This window comes from Phalacrocorax aristotelis, chromosome 6 (assembly GCF_949628215.1).
Source record: "Phalacrocorax aristotelis chromosome 6, bGulAri2.1, whole genome shotgun sequence".
Classification (NCBI taxonomy): Eukaryota; Metazoa; Chordata; class Aves; order Suliformes; family Phalacrocoracidae; genus Phalacrocorax; species Phalacrocorax aristotelis.
This window is the reverse complement of record NC_134281.1, coordinates 57,921,499-57,944,165: the sequence shown is the minus strand read 5'-3', so window position 1 is coordinate 57,944,165 and position 22,667 is coordinate 57,921,499. Positions and strand designations below refer to the sequence as shown.

The window sequence follows — 22,667 nt, the reverse complement described above, 5'->3', positions numbered from 1 at the left end:
CCGCCGACCCCGACCACACGGCCAGCCCGGTCCGGCCGAGGCCCACCGAGCTGGCGGCAGCGTCCTTCCCACCCCCGCTCCCCGTGCAGCGGGTTGGGCGAATCCGCTGTGCTCGCCGGAGGACACTGGGAGAGCCCAAAGCGGCGGCCGGGGAGGAGAACAGAGCGGGAAGGCTGGAGCCTACCTGCGCGCCGCCGGCCGGGCTTCCCGGGCGCCGCCATCATGGTGGCTGTCCGCTCCCTCCCTCTGACCTCTCACCGGGAGGCGGAGCCGCCGTCTCAGCGTGGCCCGGGCCGGTAGCGGGGAGGGACGGCGGGCGCGGTGCGGGTCCGGGTGCCGGTCCTGTGGAGGAGCGGCCGATCGGGGTTGAGGGAGCGCAGCTCCACCGGCGGCTGAGGTGAGGGAGGAAGGAGGAGGGGGGGAGAGGGGTGGGGGGCGGGTGGCCTCATGATTTATTTTAATTCAGCCGCGTGTTCAAGGCGTACGTCGGGAGCCTTTTTGTGCCGGCCTGCGTGTTGTCCCCGCTGGGGAAGGGGCTGAGGTGTATGTTTATTAGAGAGGAGGGAGTTCGGTAAGCATTAATAGAACGTTCCACATGATTTCGGTGCTGTCCATTTGCCCCTGAAGCCTCTGAAAAGATTTAATTAGAAACTGGATTAAGTATTAAGGCCTGAGACCGCCGTCTGTCCGCTCAGCTGGTAAATCCCTGGAACAACGCGGTGGGTCCTCAGGGCACGCTTCAAGGCTGTAAGTACACTCTAAAGTTACTGAGGGCCGAAAGAGCAAGAATATTAGCGTTGAAGAGTGCATTTAAATTGTTTTGGGAGTACTAGTAGCACCCTGTAAAATTAAGAGCTCAAGTAGTACAACGTGTGGTGATAAAGTGTATGATAACGGCCGAATTAAAATGACAGGCTAGATGCATCGCTAGATTGCAATGAAGTAAAAATGTCAAAACAGGCCATTGAGAATAGAAAGCGAGTTGTTTATTCTTTGAGTAATAAAATTCACACACAGATGCTTTTTAAGCTTTTGTAAGCTGCCTGGTTTTTTGTAAACATCCAGGTAGCTTAGTTATCTACATGTTGTGTGACGTAGGAGTGGTCAAACATAAGAGGAAAGATTGAGGACGTTACATTGAGATGTCTGTTCTATACAGGCACTCTTTTACTCTCTGCGTTAGTTTATGGAACTTGGGCGTTTTGATGAATAGTTAGCTAATTATCCAGGTGTAGAGGCAATGGACACTCATAGTGATCATATAACCAGGTTTAGGTATATGGAATTACTTAAAACCGTAAAGATTATGACTCTGGCTATGATACATCATGTAGATAACCAAGCATGATTTTATTTGTAAGTCATGGTCCCGACTATGTAAAACTTTGCACGTATTTAATGTTACTCAAATATTTAACTTAATCGTTTTTAGCAAGAAGGTTTTAAATTATAGTATCTAGAGGTAAAAGGCCACTGAACTAGCCCAACCTAGACACTAGAAAGAAATAAATGGTATTGCATATGTAATCTTGATTGGACTGTTGATATAAACTGGCACAGTGGTTGGATCTGCTGTGCGCATCTCAGGCATTGGGTTAGAGTATGAGTGCTCAGTCACCGCTGAGCAGGAGCTCCCCTGGTGAGAGTAGTCACAGAAAATGTAGTGTATCATGGGCATCTGTGCCTGGCACGTGGTGAGCCCAGACTTGCTCCATATCAGCTGCAGTTTTCCATGTATGTGCCCAAATAGCAGCTGAGGCCTCTTAACTTCTTAAGATGACCTTGGTACTAGAAAAAGCGCTTCCCTGTACGATGCAGGTTGTTTCCTGTCTGTAATAGTCCCCTGCAAATATGGGGAGTAGAATAATATAGTGTACACTTCTTAAAAATGTGTTTTTCCTTTTTTTTTTTTTATCATGTGATCTGCATACTATCTGTCTGTTTAGGTTGTTCTCATTCCTCAGTTGGCCTTTTTTTGATATTTCAGTCTCTGATTTTCCTTCATGTGTTTTAATACTGCATTCTTTAATTTATAATAGTTCTCAATGCCAGAAGAGCAAAGTCAAACTATAATGGCAGTTGATGAACTTCAAGCCATAATACAAAGATGCGTAAGTAACAAGTGTGGGCAGTGTGTGTTTCTCTTCCTGTATTATGTTTAAAACCAGAATGACCCCAAAACACAAGACACTTGTTAGCAGAACTCCTCATTGGGCAGCTAAGTTCATCCTCCACGTTTCATTGACTTTTCTGTGGTGCTTATCCCAAGGTGCTTGATAACTTCTGCTTCCTGGAGAAATAAGTGTTCTTGTACTCAATGGTACCTGTCTGAAGTAACAAAACCCTAGCAGGTTGTTGTAGAAAATACATCTTCCAAATGACATGCTGTAATCTAGACTTAGAAAGTGCTATTGAAATAATGCTCTGTTGTCTGTAGTAGTTCTTGGTAGCTTTTTTTAATGTGTGGAAGGTGTTATGTGAGAAGAGTTACAGTGACACTACTTTTAATTTTGAAATGAAAGCTCAGATTTTCTTATTTTTTATTTGCCTTTTATAAGTATGGAGTTAAACATGCATATTTTCTTTCTAGCAAATTCTGGAAGAAGCTGATTTCAAAGGAGAAGATTTTAATCTGTTTCAGGTAGCAGGACAGAAATGTTTAGAAGATGGGTACGCAGCTCAGTTATTAGAAGTAATTCAAAATGAGAAAAATAAGGTGAGTTTAAGTTTGCACTAAATATTAGTTGTGCACTAACATGCTGTTAAATAGATAAAACTGCTTATTAAAAAGGGAAAGCTACTTTTGCTGTGGAGCAAGGCTGTACGTATGAATAGCTAGTAAGTTGCTCTGTGTCGGGTGCACATTCTTGTGTAACTTCAGGTAGCTCACAGGAACTAAGTCATGATAATATTAACAAAACCATTAATAAATGTTTTTCAGTGAGTTAAGCAAAGAGAAAAGAGAGGACAAAAGCATAATTAAGAGAAAGTGACAGTGTCGCTCTTTTGCAGGACAGGATTTCAGATGGTGCATGGGTCTGGCTGGCATGGAGTTGATTTTCTTCCTGGCAGCCTGTGTGGTGCTGTGTTTTAGATTTGTAACCAAAACGGTGTTGATAACAGACCACTGCTTCAGGTATTGCTGATCAGTGCTTGCACAGTGTCAAGACCACCTCTGTTTCTCACTCTGCCCCCTCAGTAAGCAGGGAGGTGGGGAGGGGACACAGCTGGGACAGCTGACCTGAACTGATGAAAGAGATATTCTGTACTATATAACATTGTGCTCAGCAATAAAAACATGTGGGGATGGGGACCCATTCCAAAGCGGCTGTTGCTTGGCGACTGGCTGGACATTGCTCTGCTGTTGGGAGTTGGTTTGTGTCGTTCCCCCCTCCCCTTTTGTCCTTCACTTATTAAATTGTCCTTATCTTGACTGATAAATTATTCTCTGTTTTGCTTTTCTGATTTTCTCCCCCACCCCACTGGGGGAGGAGAGGAAGCAACCAGCTGGTGGGCCCTTAGTTGCTGTCTGGGGTCAACCCACCACAGATGGATATAATAATATTGGTCAAAACTGTAAGAGCCAACTCAGCCAATATAAGAGATGCTAATGTCTGTAGGTACTTTAGTATATTCTCCCAGCTCCCCAGATAGTACACATAAACAGGAAACTCAGAAAGAGAGAGAAGGATGGAATGTTTGGCAATGTTACGTGGCAGTTACAGTCTGGCTTTGAATTTTGTGAGCTTGGAGTAACAACTGAAGATCTTGATCTCCTCAGGTGAAACATAATTTGTCTAAGTGTTCTTTCTTTCAGCAAAACTCCTCTACTCGGTCTTGTTTTAGATGTATTGTCATATAAATTCTTAGAAATGTATATTGACATCTTAGAACATTGAAGAAAACTATACAAAATATGCAGCTGTGTTTCTAGGTATGGGGTGACAACACTGTGTATGTTAAGTACAGAACTTTAAGGTAATAGATGTTAAATTTTCAGTGATGTTATTGTGGTATTGGTTGCTACCAGTTGTCTTTTTTGGTCTTTGTATGTACAACCTTTCTGCATTTAGAAGATGTCCAGTTTTGGTTTATTCTCTAAAAATCTGGTTTTTAGGTTATCATCAAGAATATGGGTTGGAATCTCATCTCTCCCCTTGTTAGATGTATTTTCATGTATAAACAGGAAGATGAAAAGCGAGAACACTGCCTGAAGATACTAGATCAGTTGGCACAGGTATGTTTTTGAAATAAATGGTTGTAATACAATAATTGTAGGGAAGGGAGAGGTCCTAATTTTCCCTCTGATTTCCAAAGAAAACGAGGCATGAATACATCTGGCTTCTTGTGTCCATTTCTCTTAACTTTTAAACTCATGGGCCAGTTTCATCTGAAGTAGACACAGGCTTAGGGTTCTCAGAGATAATTAACCTCTTACAAATCTTGGGAAATCACTAACTGGGGAAAACAAAGAAATATAGCTACCCAGAAAAAAAAAGGCAGGTAGAACTAATAAAGTTTTTGATAGCCAGCCACTGCAGTCAGAGCAGCCGTGGAAATACTGCCTCTTGTTTACTGCAGATACAGTATGACAATGAGTGGCTAATGATTCTGATGGGGGGAAAAAAGTTTTAATCTCTAGAAAACTAGTTCCATTTCATTGACACACTTAAAAAACAACTTGCAAACTCTATAGCTTGAGTTAAATTCACACTGAATTTTTTCTTTTCTCTCTTCTCCTAAGGATTACTTTGCTAAGGTACTGTGAGGGTTTTGGAGACCACAGAAATCAAGTTTAGTGTCATTATTACATGTTTTCAGCTTATGTGAAAGTGTACACACATACACACTCTACAGAAGACATTAATTGTAGAGAAGTACTTACTGTTTCATATTTGTTTTCTTAAAGATTATCCTGGATGTTCAGATCTGCTTTCTTGACGTTCAGGAATTTCTGTATTGAAGATTGCTTGTGATGAATTTTTTGGTTTATGACCATGGTGATGAAAAATTATGCATTGCTTCTCTCCTGCAGCTATGCAATCCGAAGGAACTTTTTTTGGGTTTACTTGAGCAGATTGAGCAGACCTCTGGAGACCAAGTGTGCCAAACTGTCATGTTATTGCTTCAGCCTTTGCAAACAGGTAAGATGCACTTTCTCATGTGATATCTGAATTAAGTAATTTTTCTCATTTATTTATCAAATTAGTTTAGCCTTTGCTGGAATAGTTTCAGAATACGTCTATCCTGACAGGCTTTACAGTCTATTATATTCTGCAAAATAACACAAGGTATACTTTTCATGCTTATATTGGCCTGTTGGAAATTTAGATGGGATGACTAACATCAGTTGAAAAACCAATATTCAGCTATTTTTCATCATTTCTAAGAATGTGGTCATGAGAGAGTTATATTTAGAGGTGTAAACCATGCATACTGTTTTTCCAGAAATAGAGAATTACATGGATTTGTGAAATTCTTTGTTATTTAACTTTTAAAATGTACAATTCCATATTTTCATAGTATAAAACTTTTATTTCGGATTGAAGCAGGTTGAAATATTTGATTGGAGGGAGCATACTTCTGGCTTATATATAAAAGCTAAAAATTTTGAGTTTGGACACCCACTAGGGAGGTAACAAGTAGTAGTTTCTGTTTTGATATGTGAGATGAAATCAAGTGTCTTATATTGAATTTAAGTCTGATTGTAGCAATTTCTCAGGTGTGTTATTGAATTATGTTAGAATTTAACATTTTGGTAATTAGAAGCGCGTGGTTTTTGGGATAGCCAATCTGCAGTCAGCCTGCACTGAGTGTAGTTCAAGTGGAGAGCCACCTGTGCTACTTCCTCAGTCTGGGAGCCCCTCTGTTGGTTCTGCCGTGGAGTATAGGACAGTTCTGAGCTGCTTCAGGGAGAGTCAGGTCTCAGCGGAAAGGTTGGACCATTGCCTCTGGTTTTGCCAAGCATGGGAGGAGCGAAGCAATAAAGCAAGAATAAATCAGCTTTCCAGATCATATAAATGAATATTATTTCACTTAGAATAGTTCTAGAAAGACAGATTTTTTCCAGTCTTCATCACTGTGCTACAGAGAAAGGATGAGTGTGTCCAAATGCACAACTGCTTTAATATTTGCCATTCTCAAATATATGGTCCTCTTAACTACAGCGTATTAAACTAGATGATGATGTTTAGTCTTGCTGGATTGCTTGTGTGATTTCAGGTATCTGTCCCTCTCCTTCCCTGAAATGAAAGGCTTGTTTATGTAATCACATTGTTTTTCTTCATGTTTTCCTCTACTGAGTAAGTAATACCTTAAAGTCTCAAAACGTTTTCTCTCTCTCCCCTGCCTCTCTGGTTTTATTCCTTTCCTCCAGTGCTTCTGAAACTTCAGAACAAGAAGGCCTACTCAGTGGGTTTATCTTTGGCCATGATTATGAATCAGCTTACTCCCTTACCTGTACCTTATACAAAACAACAAATACAAGAAGATAAACTTGGTCTCTGTCAATGTTGTAATGCAGTGGTGGACTTTGCTAAACCTTTTGTAAATGAAGTTGTTAAAAACATGGAGAAGTCGTCAGAATACAATGACATGGAGCTGAAAGAAGAATTATTAAAATTGTGAGTGTTTTGTGTTAGTGTAATATATTCCTAGAACTTACCAAAATTGACAGTAGGCATTTATTACATAGGCAGTAAATAAATGATATTATTAGTGTTTTATAATGCTGCCAACTTATATTAACTAATGTGGTGTTTCGATAAAGAAAAACCCTAAATATGACTTACATATTTATGAGGTGAGAGAAGAAAGGTAAAAAATACTTTTTTTTATTAGTACAGGGAAATGGTAAAGAAATACTAGTCTGTGCTGTGAAACTGTTTTGGTATTCTTGTCAAATTTACAATAGTGAAGATAATCATATTCTGGAGGTGAAGGCTAGGGAATGCTTCTACAGGAGATGGAGTTTTTTATTCTCCTTGGAATATCAGGAATAGCAGTCGATATGAGTATCGACTTTATTCTTGGTCATCAATGACACTATTATAGTCTGTGTTTGTGACCTTATGGGTGATTTATTTCACCCCTTTTTATTTCAGCTGTATGAAAAGCCTGAAATACCCGTTATTGACCGCTCAGCTTGAGCAGCTTGAAGGCATTGAAGAACATCCCTTTCGGCATTTTGCAACTGAAATTATAGTAAGTGCAGTCAAAATTAATTACAGTGTTTGCAAAACCAGTGGTGTAGTTCAGAATTACCTATGATTTGTTCTAGAGCTCATTTTGCTTCCTTTATTGGTTAGTGGGGTGACTTACTGGGCCTTGTAAGATAAGGTAGGTGAAGGTCTATAACAGTTCCAGGTCCCATCTGTGGAAATTACAAATCTTGCAGACACAGTTTTGCTGCTTATAAATGAGTTTGGACTGCTCTCTGAATCAGCAGCTCCTACTTTGCTGTAACTGCTTCTTTTTCTTGATAATGTATGAATTTATTAGAATATCTGAAGGATAATCTGCTGCAGTATTACATCAAGGCAAAAATCTACATTACCTTTAATCCAACTGTTGCACAGAGTGAAATCTCTAATGTGGTTAGTGCAGTGCCAGATGACTATTAAAAATATAAATTGATGCTTGACTGCTGCTGATACTGTAGCAGGAAATTCGGTGGGAACATGTCTGCTCCATGCTACCAGTGCAGCTACTCTGGTTTTGCATGTTTTACATAGCAGCTGTGTTTCATTAGAGCAAGATTATTGTGGGTATACATAATTTTATTTAAATTTGCAGCAAAACCAAGACGTATAAGGATATAGTCAGGTACAGTCCATGCGTATGTTGCAACACACAATATGTGTATGTTTTCAGAAACAGGACTAGGTGTGAGTAATAAAGTTACAGCAAGTAGAGCTGTGCTTTGTTCATGTTTTGAATGTGGTAAAGAATATTTCCTCTCCTCCACATATCCAAATATAGTGGCTTATTGTAACTGGTTATTACTGTTAACAAAAATACAATTCTGGTTTTGATAACTGGCCATTACACTTCTTTAATTTGTTAAGTTGTTTTATTAACTACGATAGACTTGTTTCTGTTGTTAACGTTGACTGTATTAAAGAATAGAGTTAAGTTTGAGCTTTGGACTTTGTTCTACCTTGTTCTCCCTGGTTAGAGGAGGAACATTCAGAAGTCGAACACAGAAAGACAAAAGTCAAAGAATGCCTGGAGCTATGCCAGAGGGAAATGGAAGTTACAAAGAAGGTAGAGTGGAGGTGAAGCTGGCTGAGGGACAAAGGAAATCCAGCTGTTGGAGGAATACAGCTGAAATGGCTGTGAACTGTGAACTAGGGAGTTAGAAGAAAGTTTTATATGATATGTAAAGGAATTAGTCCTAGAAAAGCAGTGAGACTGGGTCAGGGTGTCATTTTAGGGGAGGGAATGGCACTCTAAGGCTTGATGAGTTTCAAAAGGAAGACTTGGAGCCAGCTGGGATGGAGAAAGCACACATAAATAGACTGTATGTAAGTGTGTGCAAATACGCATGCGTGCAGAGGAAGTCTGGAATTGCTGTGTGGTGTAACTCTGTTTTTTCTCCAGTTTGTGTTTAAACATCTAAGCATTTTTGCACACAAAATTCTATATTCAAACGTTAAGATTGTAAAGTGAAGCACACTAAGCAGTGAGCAAAAGTTTTGGTTGTTTTTCATGATCACATCCATTTTTTTTTTTCCACAACATGTCTCAGCGTAGGATGGAACTGCTGTGTGGATCAGTCAGGGTTGTGCAATGAAAGAAAATCTTGTCTCTGAGACCCTTACTTCATTTATTGCAGGGCTTTCAGGGTGTGCAGTGGAGCAGGCAGGGGTTACCAGAAGATGATCTCATGGTTAAGATAGTTGAAGGATGCTCTGAAAAACTGGCCTTTTATCCTGCCTCTCCTGTTGGGCACAGTCTGAAACCATGTTTTTTGTGCTAATTATGAATTACCTTTTCTTCATTTTCTGAAAAAATTCACTTCTGCTGTTTGTGGAATTGGGTAAGGTCACTAAAGTCATGCTTTGACTATATGACATTTTGTGTAATCCTAATTTTCCAAAATGTGGAAACGTTCATCAATCCCAGATATTCAGTTTGGATAATGCCGGAATAGTGAGTTAACCTTAGTCTTGCTGTTTCTTCGTAATATGTGCGATAGGAGTTACAGTACCTCCTAATCCACGTGAATGGGGAGGGGGACACACCACACTAGTACTTGTGAAGGACTCAGGTGTCATCGTGTTGTGCATCACTGGAAAGAAAGGCCATACAGAGTGATTCTGACTTTAAAGCAGGGCTTGCCATTAGCTGCTGAACATTGTGTTGCATGTTGATTAGCGAGCAGAAAACAAAATACGGAATATTGTGTGATCTGAAAAACACAGGGGTCCTGTGGCATAATGTGGTCATGAAGCTATCGTTATTCGTAGCGTTGTAAGGGAGCCACACTAGGGTTTTGCAGGCTGACTTTATTTTGTCTTGTGCTAACAAGCTTTGAGTGCTTGACTTTGCTATCTTAGTAACATTCTTCAAACGGTAGTTATTTTTCCTGCAGGGTCTTTTTTGTGTATGTATATATATCATAAATACTTACAAATGTTGATATTAATTTATACATATGCTATGTAAGAGAATTTACTGTAAATACAGTTAAAGATTTAAACTTAATCTGTGTACAGGTCTTTTAAAGGCAACTATAGGCAATCTATAATTCTTTTTTAGGACATTTTGTGGGATTTAAGAGAATTGATACCATTAGTGTTTTTACATCGTAAAGGCAAAAGTCCGCACTGGGAGAACCAGGAGTTTGCGGACATCGAGCAAAAGAATTCTGCGGATTCTTTGGCATGTCTGTCATATCTGATGTTTGTTCAACATTTTGGTATCGACTGCTTTCCAATGGTATTTAGGTAAGAACTATTCTTCCACAGATATCGTAAGCCTGTACTTTGAAGATTCTTTCTGAGCAGAAAAAAACTTATTTGTGAATAGTTATGAATGAGATCTCTGTATTCCACTAGTGTTTGTTTTATGTCAACCTTTATGCATTTATATTTTATGTAGCTTACATTATACGCATAAGAACATACTCCAGTCTCACAGATTACTTCTATTATGGTTTAATTTTAGATGAGTTGTCTTTTTAAAGAAACTGGTAGGATTAGTCACATGCTGAAAATTAACATGTATTAAATTATCAATTGCACATTTGTAGACAGTCTCCACGTAAGAGTTATTAACAGCAATTTCACTTATTGTTTTGTGTCTATTTCAAAATTATTAATTTTATAAAGGTATTTTAAATAAATTTTTCAAAAAAGACTAATTCTGTCAAATAGATTAACTATGTGCAAATGCATATGGCTTATGCAGTTTAATGTAAACCTAATTTTCTATTTTAGTCCATCATACCTTCTGCAATGCAATATGACGCATATTGAAGTGCTACTGAAAAGGTAGGGTTTATGGTGTTTGGAGTTCTAGGTAGTGGGTGTGATCTTTTAGAGTAATCCATAGAATCAAATTTCGAATATACTGGATAAGTTCAGAGGAGGTTTTTACACCTGAGAGTTAAAATTACAAGTTCCAAACAAGATGGCTTCTTTTACTAAGAAGTATAAAAAGCTGTCTAAAACATTCATTGTTTTCAGCTTGTATTGTGATATCATTTTTAGAAACTTTATTCTGAAAATGCAAAATTAAGGTCTTTCTAGACACATGCAGAATAATTAGAGTGTATATTTACTCGCACTTCTGTAACAATTTAGTACTAGAGAAGACTATGACAATAGTATTTATTTGCATGTAATCTGATATGCAATCTGATTAAAGGTCAGACTTTCTAAAGGAAACCAGACTTTTCTATAAATTGTAGTCATTTCACCTTCCATAAGCAGCAGTGTTGACCAAATAGTTTCTAGCACTGCTGTAGGAGGGAAGTTTCCCATTATGACTCCTTACCATTTCCTGGTAAAATTTAAACAAAACTTCCTGGTCTCTTCAGTTTGGGATCTGTTGTGTTCTTCTTAGGCTTGCAGAACTATGCAAAAGGAATCATCTGGGAAAAGTTTCGTTTCCTTTTGTTAATCAGTGCATGATATCTGTAAGATAGGAGATGCTACTTCTGAGCATTTATAAATATTGAGGGGAAAAAAATGTCATTTTGACTCTGAAGAGAGGAGTCTAATCTTCAACTTTTCATCAGCCAGTTTATTCTAAAAATCTTTGAGAGGAATAATGAAGACACTATATTTAGAGGACAGAATGACAGTTGTTGAGGGATAAGTTCTTTTTGATCTCTGTTCTAGTATTTCTTCTGAAATATTAACAGTGTCTTTAATTAACAATTTAAATTTGATAATGTGGTTTTTTTTCTAGAACAGAAGAATCTATGTTATCTAAAGGACTTGTAAGTTTTCTTTTAATCAGATTTTCAATGTTAGAATGTTTTTTTTTTTCCCAGTTTAAGAAATGGTAAAACTTTAGTTTCCCTTTCTAAGAAGGGTACAAATGATAGTTCAGATAATAGTTTCAGAAATATTTTGAGGCTTAATTAGGTATTTTTCCATCTTACACACAGTTACATTTATTGAACTTAACACACATGCATAAATGTTTAAATTACCATTATCCCTTAGATTTGTAGCTCCTAAGAACTTTGGATATGTGTATGAGCATTTATAGTGAAGGTGATTTTAGCCATGAAATGTTAAGCGTATCGATTAATGTCTTACATATGTGCAAAATGTTTAGCAGCTTTTTTTTTTTTGCCTGCCTGCAGGATCTGTTTGAGAGCTGTTTATTGAGAATGGAAGATAACAGCCTTCTCCATCAGTATTTAGAATTCAGAGATTTTATTAACATACCCCAGGTAATAAGAAGCAATATGCAGAAGTCTTTAAAGTTTGATTATACATGATATCTAGCTGTCTTCTAGATGTCTGAGAGGACATACTACTGAACCTTTATACAATTGTGTCGTTAAATTGAAACCTTCAGTGTCTTGCTAGAGAGGGTTCTTTTTTACCCACTACAGCATGAAGTGTCAGTGACAGTTAAAAGAGATGTAGTGTATATACAGGCCACTGAGGCAGGTGGGCACTGATCTTAGCTGTAGGATGATGCTTGCTCGTTTTTGCCTCTTCCTTACAAATCTGCTGCTTGACTACATCCTTACTTGGACCCAATGGTATGAGAGTAGTAGTCTTGTGTATCAGCCCTGGGATTTCAACCGCTGAAGCTAATACGAATTTCTCTGATGAGAATCTTCTCATAGGCATGGTTTTGTGGGTTGTGGGGTTTTGGTTTTGGTGGTTGTTCTGGTTTATTTTAACGTCTTGAGTTGATTTTAGTCAATGTGATGTAATGTAATAATCTCTGTGTAATTAGAATTTGTTTTCTTTGTCCAACTACAGGATTTGGTGAAAGTTTTGACCCTTTGTCCCATAGAGCATCTGGTACGTAATGGGACCTACAGAATCAGTTAAGTGCTGAGTTTATTTAATTAGAATTAATCTGATGACATCTTTGTTTTTCTTTAGAGAAAGAAGAGTTTAAACATTTTGCAGTTGTTCATAGACAAGTTTGACGCAGAGGGAAAATTTACATTATTCAGGTATGCAACCAAGTTTCTGTAGGTTGTATAATATCAGACTTATTGCAGCTTAATTGCATAGATACAATGATTTCTGACACAGTTTCTATGTGGTAAGCCACATTAATTTTCCTATGCTAAGTTTTTGATAAATAATGAATTCCAATTGCCTCACATAAAATCAGCTGTCTTATCTTATGTAAGCTAGTGTTTAAGGGTCATAACGTCGTCTTATTTTTCCATGGTAAAACTCCCACTTAGTGAATAAGGCCATAATGTCATCTAAGTATTGAGCTGACTCTATAGGCAGCTTTGAAGAGATAATATTTTTTGTATGTTTATTTGAAGGTGTTTGCTGAAGACAAGCAACCATGCTGGTGTGGAAGGATACATTATTAAAAATATAAAAGATCAGATTCACTTATCGCTAACGGTGAGGCTATTACCACTAAAAAGCAAGTTGCCATCTCAAAATCGTATCAGTATTGTGTTGAGAAAATGTGTACAGCTTAACCTTTAAGTGATGCATTAAAAAAATGCACTTTGAAAGGAGATTATATAATTAGAAATATTAATTTGGCTTTCTTCCTGCATATATATTTTTATATTATAATTTTACCAATGTATTTTTTTAAATTGCACAATCTAAATGTATTTTTCTAAGAAGCTATTGCCTTTTCTGTGCTTGAAAATACATGCTTCTTTCTTAAAGAGGAACTACTCTGTATTCTGCTTTATTCTCGCAGTTCCTCATTTCTTGAATATAATTCAAATCCTACAGTCCAGACAGAATTATGGTTTTTGTGATTACATTCAGCTTTATACTGAGTGCTTACAATTAATCAGAAAGGGTTGAGCTAGATCAAAGCCATTTAAATCTCATATTTTATAATAATTTATACCAGGAAGTTGGAAAAATTAATTAAAAATAAATTATTAACTCTTTTTCTCTCTCTCTCTTTTTTTTTTTTAAACTGCCTAGGGCCTCTTCCAAACCAGATTTGATTCTCAAGGATACTGCCTTTTGTCAAATAGGACTATACAGGAAAATATTTTATGCTAGCATAATTATGTTAGAAAATAGTGAATTACTATTTATTAGATGATAGTCTGTCCTGTATATTAAATCAGCGGGGTAAAGAAGATGATAATATGAAAACTGTTCCAAAAGGGGCTTGCACTAAAATAGAATAATTAAAAGTATGTTCTGAAATTTTCTTACTAGTTAATTTTTTGACTATGCAGCTTCAGAATTCTCTTAATATGTTTCTTCCATATAGAGTTCCCTAGCTGTCAAAAAGACAAATAATGTAAAAATTTCAGCATATGAATTTTAATATTCTAGGTTTGTCACAAAGTATTCCACTATAGACGTAATTCTAACCATTTCCTATTGCTATCCATTTATTTCATCTTACGTTTTTGTGCCAGCTAGTATTAATCTTTCCAGGTCCCTCATCTCATCTGTCTTAACAGACAGCTGCCCTTCTTGCCTCCTTATCTAATCTCAGTTTTCCTTCCAATCCATTTCTGGCTCTGTTGCTGTTTCATCTCTTGTCTAGCTTTTGCCCTGTGTATGATATATCTTCCCCCCACCTTTACCCAAGATAAGGACTTTGGCAACATGGGATCTTTGCAAAAGCTCCGTGCTCTCAGCTTCATTGTACTGACATGAAATAGCTTTTTGAAGAGGCTGTGAAACTTTCAGAGACAAGTGCACTTGCTTGCCATCTTTGGGAGTGATGGGTACACCCTTAGGTGTATAATTTTATATGTTTGATAAATAGCACTGGAGCAGGGAGGCTCAACCAGCCTCACGGAGGAGGGAATCTTCAGGGGTCTTAGTTGCAAGGCTTTAAAAAACTTCTGCTAAGTGAGAGACAGGTGTGTTTATTGTTTTGCCCCTCCTCAGTTCATAATTTGTTGTAGTTTAGGGGGATGTTTGTGAAAATAGTGAGTGGTCTGTCTGTGATGCAAAAGGCATCAGAATAATTATGTTCTGCCACTTCAAAACCTAGTACTCTCCATCTTCTGCTTAAATGATTCTCCCTTCTGTCCTTTTCCCCTCCCTCGTTCAAAAGAAAGTAACTGAATGTCCTTCCTCCATCAAAGAACCATCAGGGTGAAGGTACTTTACTTGCAAGCATTGCCAAGGGTTGTGGGTTTAGGAATATGCAAAGAAAACTTAAAACAACTGATCATCTTTAAAAAAAAATAATTGTGACACTGCTATTATGAAATGGAGTCTCTGGTAGAGATAGCTAACTGTTCCCTACCTCAGCATAAACAAAAAAAGTGCGTAGTACAATTTGCTAAGTTAATGTAAAGAAATATTAGCTATGTAGATGGTGGTGTGGAGAATCTATTCTGATGAAACTGAAAAGAACAGCTCGGCAGGAAGAGACAAAGTAGGGAGGATTATGAAAAAGCTACTTTGTAGACTTCAGTCACATGTAGTAACTAGAAAATATTGCTTCCAGTGTTGGATTTTTTTTTCCTTTTTTTTTCTGTTTTCCCAAAATTGTTGTTAAATTATTTAAGATATCTTTAAGACTTATATTTTACGCTCAGCTAAACTTTTTGTGTCATTTTTTCAGAAAGCATGTGACAACGTTTGGTTTACAGGACATCACCTGATCACCCTTCTAGATTTAGTGCTTTTGCTTCCAGAAGGTGCTGAGACGGATCTTCTGCAAAACTCAGACAGGTGAGTTGTAATCACAGTTAGAGGCTTTTCTCCTTTTTAATAATTTAAAGAGACTTCAGATTACCTTACTGCAATGGGAGCTATGCTGTCATGTAATTAATGAGGTGACAGCATCAATGTATTTTAAACTAGAAATGGAAAAGATCACTTATTTCGACCATCCTTTCGACTAACTCTGTATAGAAGAATGTCACAATGCTATCACGTTGATTTTAACAGTAAGAAAGGAATTCCTCCTCCATTCCCTGAGGATATAAGGCCTCAGATGTCAAATTACAGAACTAATTAGTAAAGCATTATTTCTTCAGGACCGTAAGGGTCGTCAGCTTTCTGCAGAAGCAATTGGAGGAACACAAGAAACGTGGTATGTTGTCTTACGTGACACAGGGGAATAACCATCATCAGATACAACTCATAGCACGCAGCCTTTTTGAGGCTGTTTCACAGATTGCTGCTGGGTATCCAGTATCTTGTGAGTGGGAATACAGAGCCACCTGAACAGCAAATACTTGCATTAAGTAATATAAAAATAACTGGAAATGTCTCTGAAAATCTCCTGTAGGACAACTCTCCTCCTGTAAGATGGGTAAAGGTTGGGCTTGTAAGTCAGTAGGGTGAGTGTCCAGATGGACACATAACTACTTAAAAACCCAGATGTGTGATCTGTAATTGGACTGTTTATCTGGAAAAAGCAATAAATAGTATATTTTCAAAAGTATAAAAAGTATATTTTTAAAAAGCACTGAAAAGTAAAAATTCAATACAGTAATAAGCTGTCACACTAGTTTCTTAGCAACTTTGGATCACCAGTGATGCATATTACGTATTCAGTAATAAGGCTCTACCTCTTCAGAGATCACCAACCTACTCCAATCTGCTGACAGTTTTAATCTTGCTTGCAAAGTCTCAGCTGTTGTAACATGGACGCTACCGCGCACTGGTGCTCTAGGCTAAGCCATGTTGCTCAGCAGTTGAGCAGTTGCATTCGGTACAAGTGGATATTTTTAGGATGTCTGGCTAATGGACAATGTAAATCATTGTCCCTGTAATATAAATCAGTGTTCTAAATAACGGTGTATTTTTGATTCACAGGATTATGGCATCACTAAATCTACTAAGATACTTAGTCATTAAGGATTGTGAAAGTGATAATCAAGTAAGTACCAATTGATTTGAAAATGATTGATTAGCTAAGGGCTGAGCTTTATGGGGATAAGGGATTTATGTGAATGCTGATAACCTTGATTCAAAAACGTGGGGGTTTTTTTTCTTTTTTTTTTGCAGTGGTCAGTAATCTAGAAGTGATGTTTTTATTAACTACATTAGAAGATATGTGATATGTTATTTTATTCTGAAGAAATTTGATTGCATTCACACTTACCTGTTACTGTAAACAAGCTAAACCTTTTACTCTGCCTGATGAACTGTGATCTAGGTCCATAATTTTAGTGTGTGTCACCATAAAATAACATCTCTATCAAGTATTCCCATGACAAAAAATATTTGTTACTCCTGCTTATTTATTCAGTGGTACCCCTCAAGCCTCCGAGTAGATTTCTTTATAATAATAATACAAAGCTTTGCAGTTAAAGAGAAGTATTTTTATTCATCTTTAGGCAAAGTACTCTTTGTGCGATATGCTGAAAGTTAATAGTATTAAGATTTCTCAGGAAGTAATCAATAATCATAATTGAATAGTTCTTAGCTGGGCAAAACAGTATTCTGTATTTACAGCAACTCTGCGGCTGCGTGATAGGTACACGTTAAAAGCTTTTCTAGGTGTTAGCACATAAAAAAAATCTTGTCTGTAAAATGTACCTGCTGAAGTAACAAAAGGAATGGCCAGACCTACCCAATTTTCTGCTACGGTGCTTTACTGGATACAGCCTAGAATGTTCTATGCACAAAGGTGACTCGCCAGCCTAAACCGCCCACCGCTGTAGCTTACCTGTGTTTTTATTATAGGTATACCTGTTTACCTCTGTTTCTCCTGTGTGTGGATGTTTGAATGTAGATATTTCAAAAATACTCTGCATGTTTAAGTTTTGCAGTGGATTTAAAAAAATGAAACTGCCTTTTTGGATTTTACCCATATAATATTACGCTACCTCAGTTTAAAGCAGGTTTTTATAGCTTTAGTTGTAATCCCACCTCTCTCTTCTCAGTTTTGTTTAGCTCTTTTCTGTCTGAAGCACTTGGCAGTGTTTGCTAGTGGTGTATCGGTGCAAACAGTGTTTGTTATTCAGCTGCTCTGTGTTTCTTCGGAGGGGTATGTTATGATGGATCTGCTCTTTTTGTGTACAGTCAGTCCTGTCCACCTGCAGTTGATGGAAGTGTGTTGCTGGGTACTCAAGGGGAAACTTGTTTGAATTTCATAGCTGGGTCAATACATGGATTCCGTATTCTAGCAGCTGATTTATAAGTGCTCTGACTTGCATTGTGTTGCTACAGCATTGAAGAGCCAACGCAATCATTTGTGTTTAGTTTTCCGATTACATTCCACTACCAAATGGCTACTTACCTTATAGTAAATGCAAGTTCTGTTGGCTCTTTCAAATCATTGTGTTCCACCATTCCTCTAATTTATGCAGTTCAGTAGCTTTTTAGCCTCTATATTGTGTAGTGAACAAGTATCACCTGATCTGGTTGAAGATGTCCCTGCTCATTGCAGGGGGGCTGGGCTAGACAGCCTTCCAACCCAAACCATTCCATGATCTCTGTAGTACTAAATGTTTTGATTTTTGCATTAAAATACTTGTTTAAATTAGTGACAGTTTAAAGAAAAATTGCTTTTCAGTTTTAAAGTACAGTAAAGCCTTTCCTCATTTGAATAAACAATCTCATGGTCAAATGAATATTCTAACCAGCTAATAAGTATCCTAGGGTGTTTTGTTGTTCTCCCCCAGTTCCTTGACTTTCTTTATGATTTGGAGTAATGGACTTCAGCATATAATTTCCTGTTTTCTAAAATACAGAAAAAATCTGCCCTACTTTTAGAGCACTTTGAGATCTATGAATACAAGTTTTGTAAGTACCTAATGATGTTATTAGTCAAAATAGAAGAATACAGCTTGCACTGATTACCAAAACTGTAATGAAAATGAATAGTAAAAATAGCTTTCAATGGGTGCATTTCTAACTTTCTATTTATGTAATTAGTTAGTATTGATAGACTATATCCGTCTCAGATTTTTGGAGTGGTTACTATTTAAGTGCTTATTATGGTCCACTCAGTTTCATGTAAATGCGTAGCTTCGTAAGAAAAGAGAGTGTTCCTCTTTTATTATTATTAAAAATATATACATAATTGCACACAATTACTGTAACAGTGCTGTCTAGTAGCCGGATAAACAATGTCCCTCTGGTTTGAGGAGAAAATAGCATCACCTCTCCTGAAGTTTTCCCTTAAATTTAAACCCTGCCAATTCTTCTTGACTTCCTCCCTGACTCCCTTCGGATGGTGCAAGTGGGGAAGAAAGAAACTGCGTCTTTTCGTGTCTGTTCAGATGTTCTGATTGCTGTGTAACAAGCACTTTCATTAATCAATTTTAAAAATCAGTATTTTCCTGGAAAGTTACTTCTTTCTTTTTAGCTCCATTCTGGGGGAAGTAAGTACTGTTTTTCTTATTTGACCAGTTAACTTTGTGCCGTTTGGCATTAAAATTTGGTGAATTTTCCGCTGTAATCAACAATACTATTTAACATTGAGAATTCTTATTTATATCATCTTACTCTGCCCTTTGAGGATACTGCCTGAAGAAAGGAGTCATAGAAATGGCTCCTATATCTAAAGGCACAAAGACTGCTTTGTATTTGTTTCCTTCTACAGCAGTTTAGTAACTATGAGCTTATAAGGTGCCAAGGCAGAGAAGTTTTCCTCTTGTGCAGTGTAATCTTGAACAGCCTTGCTTTTGAGCATCTTTTCCTTGTATCTCTTGCTTCTCAAGTGCCATTATGGTAACTTCCTCTCTCCCGTGCCGAACTGGGGAGAGGTTCATGTGTCACTTCAGCTACTGTGCCTAAGGATGGGGTAGTAGCAATCCAGTAACATTTCTCCAATGCTTTTTAAACTGAATGCAATATAAACAAGACCCTTACACATTTGGGGAGCATGACATTTATCAGAGCTTTCATTTGGCGTCGCAATACATTGTTAATTCGGTAACGAGAGTTTAAATACTTTTGCCCTTTTGCTGCTGAATTATCTTCTAGGAATCTACAACTGCTGTTTACTCACTGTAGAGATTCTAGCCTGAGAAAGTGGCTAGTACCTTGCCTCCAGCATACCAAGGTCCTTTCAGGTTTGCTTACAAAAACAAGTTGAAAATGTGGATTTCCACTGCTGCAGTTCTCAGCCTACATCCTCCAATTTTCAACAAAAAAAGTTTAAAATGTAAGAAAGAGGGAGAGGAACTTAAACGTCCATCATGATGCTATTCATGATTAAATGGATGAGTCTAAATTCTTTTTTCTTTTTCCTCCCAGCACAGAAGTGTATGTTATAGAGATGAATCCAAAAAGTTGTGCTCAAAAACTTAGCATTGCAGTGCCCCATTAAAACTAATTTGTAACCTTCTCTGTTCTGTTTGCATAGACTGGTGTGTGGACCATGCTTGCCAAGATTGAGCAGAATTTTTTAAAACCACTGCATGTGGGACTTAATATGTCAAAAGCACACTATGAAGCAGAAATAAAGAATAAGAAGGAAAACAGAAGAGGTTAGTTGTTTACTTTTTTTCTTAGCTTTGTTCATGTTTAGAAACTTTGTAAATCCTTTGGGAACAAAGAACTGATGAGTGCTGTATAGATCATGTTTTATTTAACTGTTGTCAGTCTTCCAAATTTCAAATAATAATTCAGTAGTTGCTATATTTGATATTAATATCTTTCATAACTGGGCAGAAAAATTGGAACTTGTTTATCTCTCATGACATTTGTACACCTTATGGAAACCTGGTAGAAATGTCACGTGAAGGTCTTCAAAGCTTGTTCTGCATTTATACTTCTGATTTTAAGGTTAGACAGGAGCATGTAAGTCTCTGAGTACACAGCCCTTAGGTTTCATACTAGGTGTGGGGAGATTAACAAGAGAAGGAATAATTCACAGCAAATAGCTGCTCTCTTAAAGCCTGAAGGATTACATACTGGATTGTAATTTTTTAATTATTTTTTTTTTTAAAATCTGACACACAGAATCAGATTCTGCTCTGGGTTAAGCAGACACATTCCACAGGGCATAAGAGCGGTAGCTGCTTTAGGCCATCTCTGTCTGCATTAGATCCTCTGTTCCTTTGTGGTCTCCTGTATAATTAAGGCAGCCTAAGGAACTTGCTTCTGCTACCAGAAATGTCAGTATAGTTTTCTGCCCCTAGTCTTACCCTCTTCTGTTGTAAACTATATGAGGCAGAGAAGGGGAATTTTTCTGAAGGCAACCTGTGGCTATGTTTCTAAAGGGAATCCTTTAAAATAAATCAGGAAGCTTTTCCTTTAAGTCCCTCTTACAATTCTCTATCCTTTGACAAAGCATAAAGAGATTTGAGTTCAGGAGAGAACACCTGACTCATAATAGTAAATGGTTTAGGCTTTTTGCCCCAGTGTATAATCTTTGTAAGCATTATGTTGAATTTCCAGTATGTGGTCTGAACATAAGGGTTTTTCTCCTTAGTTTTCAGACTTGTCCTTGCAGTTGTGCCTGCTGCAAGTAATCTGCCTGAAACAGAGAAGCCTGCAGCCTTTTCTTAATGAACCCAGACATTAAATACTTATTTTATTAAGTCAAGCTTAAGAACTTTCCTCTATCTCTGTGGATGTGGAAATATTAAAAATGTATAAAAAATGACCAGATTTAAGAATTTATTTTTCCTTTTAAGGAGCGTTGTAGCTATATAAAATTGTTTTGAGATGTGGATATTGCTTGTTTAGTAATGTAGTCGTATGCGATATAGCATAGAGAAAGCATCCAGCTCAGAGGGTCTTCCTCTTAACGTTCAGCCCCTTCTGTCCCGTGCTTGGTCGATCCCTAGGCTTGTGGTTTTTAACAAGTACTGTCTAGAAATGCTAATATATTAAATATTCTTCTCATTCTAAGAGTTATGTGAAACAGCAGCCTGATCTCTTATTGGTTATTTTCCTCTACAGAGGCACGCAGTTCTAATACGGTTTGTTCTGTAACTGTCAGTGGGGAAAAGATGCCTGCCATGACTACCGAAATGCAGCTTCAGGTGAGTCTGCATTTCCTTCAAAGTTCTTTGGAAGTATTGAAATTTTCCTTTCAACCTGGAGACAAACATGCATGTACAGTGGGGAAAAAAGGACAAAAAGAAGTCTTCTAATAAACATAGCATTCATCTCTTTTGTCATTTCAGGTTTTACACTCAGCTCTCTTCACATTTGATTTAATAGAAAGTGTTCTAGCTCGAGTAGAAGAACTCATTGAAGTGAAAATAAAAGCTGTAATGGACGAAAATAGTTAGGTCAGCTGAGGTATTTGACTTAACAGACTTCTTACAAGATCATTTTGACTATGAGACATCAGTTGAAAAGGCTACCAACCTTTACAGAAGAGCAGTTTAGAGTGGCCTCTAGGAGAACTGCAAATGCTGATCTTCCAATGTCTTGTTGCTGTTGTTCATTTCCTTTTGCTATTGTTGTCTGCGATTCACAGAGATGGCCTATTCATTAAAATACTGCTCTTCAGAATTTGATGCTTTTTTTTAAGTTTAGAAACTAAAAACAAGTGTGGGGGTGTTGTTATGCTGTGGTAAGGAGGTAGGCTTGTGCATTTATTTTTCTGTTCATTTTCAGAATTTGTTAGATAATAGTTGCTGGCTGGTGTTGTGAATTACAAAGATTTTTATGAGATGGCTGGAGAACCATTAATTAAAAAGCACTGTTTAAGCACAAAGTATTTTTATTAGCACTTTTTAATGTTGGCAAACAAGCTTCTGTATTTACAAACTGGACTGTAAGGTATCGGTAGGTAATAGTACAAACACCACAGCAAAGGAGACCAGGATTAAAGAAAAAACACATCAACTTTGAGCCAAATGAGGTGTTAAAACTTAGTAACACAACAGATAACACCTGTGTTTAAAAACCACAGTGCGTAAGATTTCATACATATACTTGTTTATGCAGGGGAAACCTATATTTTGGAATTGTTTTGATCATACTTATATTTAATGATAAAGTTTTGCTTAAGATATATTAAATATCTTGGGAAACTGGTATGAACGGATGAGCTCACGCATTCAGAATCAAGTTAAAAATAAGGATGGCTTTTCTATAGTGCAGTTAAATAACTTTTTTTTTTTTTCTTAGAATGCA

At 37.4% G+C, this 22,667-nt stretch overlaps 2 protein-coding genes across 5 annotated transcripts in view; one reads left to right on the top strand and one right to left on the bottom strand.

Annotated features, from left to right (window-relative positions):
* Nucleotides 1–268, bottom strand: part of RPAP2 (RNA polymerase II associated protein 2) — a 49,402-nt gene extending 49,134 nt beyond the window's left edge. For both annotated transcript variants that reach the window (XR_012661301.1, XM_075098117.1), the window contains exon 1: nt 185–268. Coding sequence is in view for 1 of the 2 variants with exons in the window: in XM_075098117.1 (XP_074954218.1) it covers nt 185–224 (40 nt within the window). In the remaining variant the exon portion in view is untranslated. The remainder of the gene's footprint in view (nt 1–184) is intronic.
* On the top strand, nt 266–22,245 carry GLMN (glomulin, FKBP associated protein). 3 transcript variants are annotated; one of them, XM_075098116.1, is made up of 20 exons: nt 291–397; nt 2,040–2,111; nt 2,591–2,716; nt 3,013–3,136; nt 4,118–4,237; nt 5,036–5,144; nt 6,377–6,623; nt 7,104–7,203; nt 9,763–9,950; nt 10,443–10,496; nt 11,419–11,449; nt 11,822–11,911; nt 12,456–12,497; nt 12,582–12,655; nt 12,983–13,067; nt 15,232–15,341; nt 16,434–16,497; nt 19,936–20,059; nt 21,480–21,562; nt 21,707–22,245. In XM_075098116.1, the coding sequence occupies exons 5-20, from the start codon at nt 4,133–4,135 to the stop codon at nt 21,812–21,814; spliced, it is 1,614 nt and encodes a 537-aa protein (XP_074954217.1). In that variant the 5' UTR covers nt 291–397; nt 2,040–2,111; nt 2,591–2,716; nt 3,013–3,136; nt 4,118–4,132; the 3' UTR covers nt 21,815–22,245. The 3 variants fall into 3 exon arrangements, with proteins under 3 accessions (XP_074954215.1, XP_074954217.1, XP_074954216.1); XM_075098114.1 differs by lacking the exon at nt 3,013–3,136 and having other exon boundaries at nt 266–397; XM_075098115.1 differs by lacking the exons at nt 291–397; nt 3,013–3,136 and adding an exon at nt 500–571.
* The last annotated feature ends 422 nt before the right edge of the window (nt 22,246–22,667 follow it).

Coding starts and splice junctions, on each gene's coding strand:
- GLMN (XM_075098114.1), top strand. CDS start 2,046: ATGCCAGAAGAGCAAAGTCAAACTATAATGGCAGTTGATGAACTTCAA. Junction 2,717..4,117: donor TTCAAAATGAGAAAAATAAG/GTGAGTTTAAGT, acceptor TCTGGTTTTTAG/GTTATCATCAAGAATATGGG. Junction 9,951..10,442: donor TGCTTTCCAATGGTATTTAG/GTAAGAACTATT, acceptor TTTCTATTTTAG/TCCATCATACCTTCTGCAAT.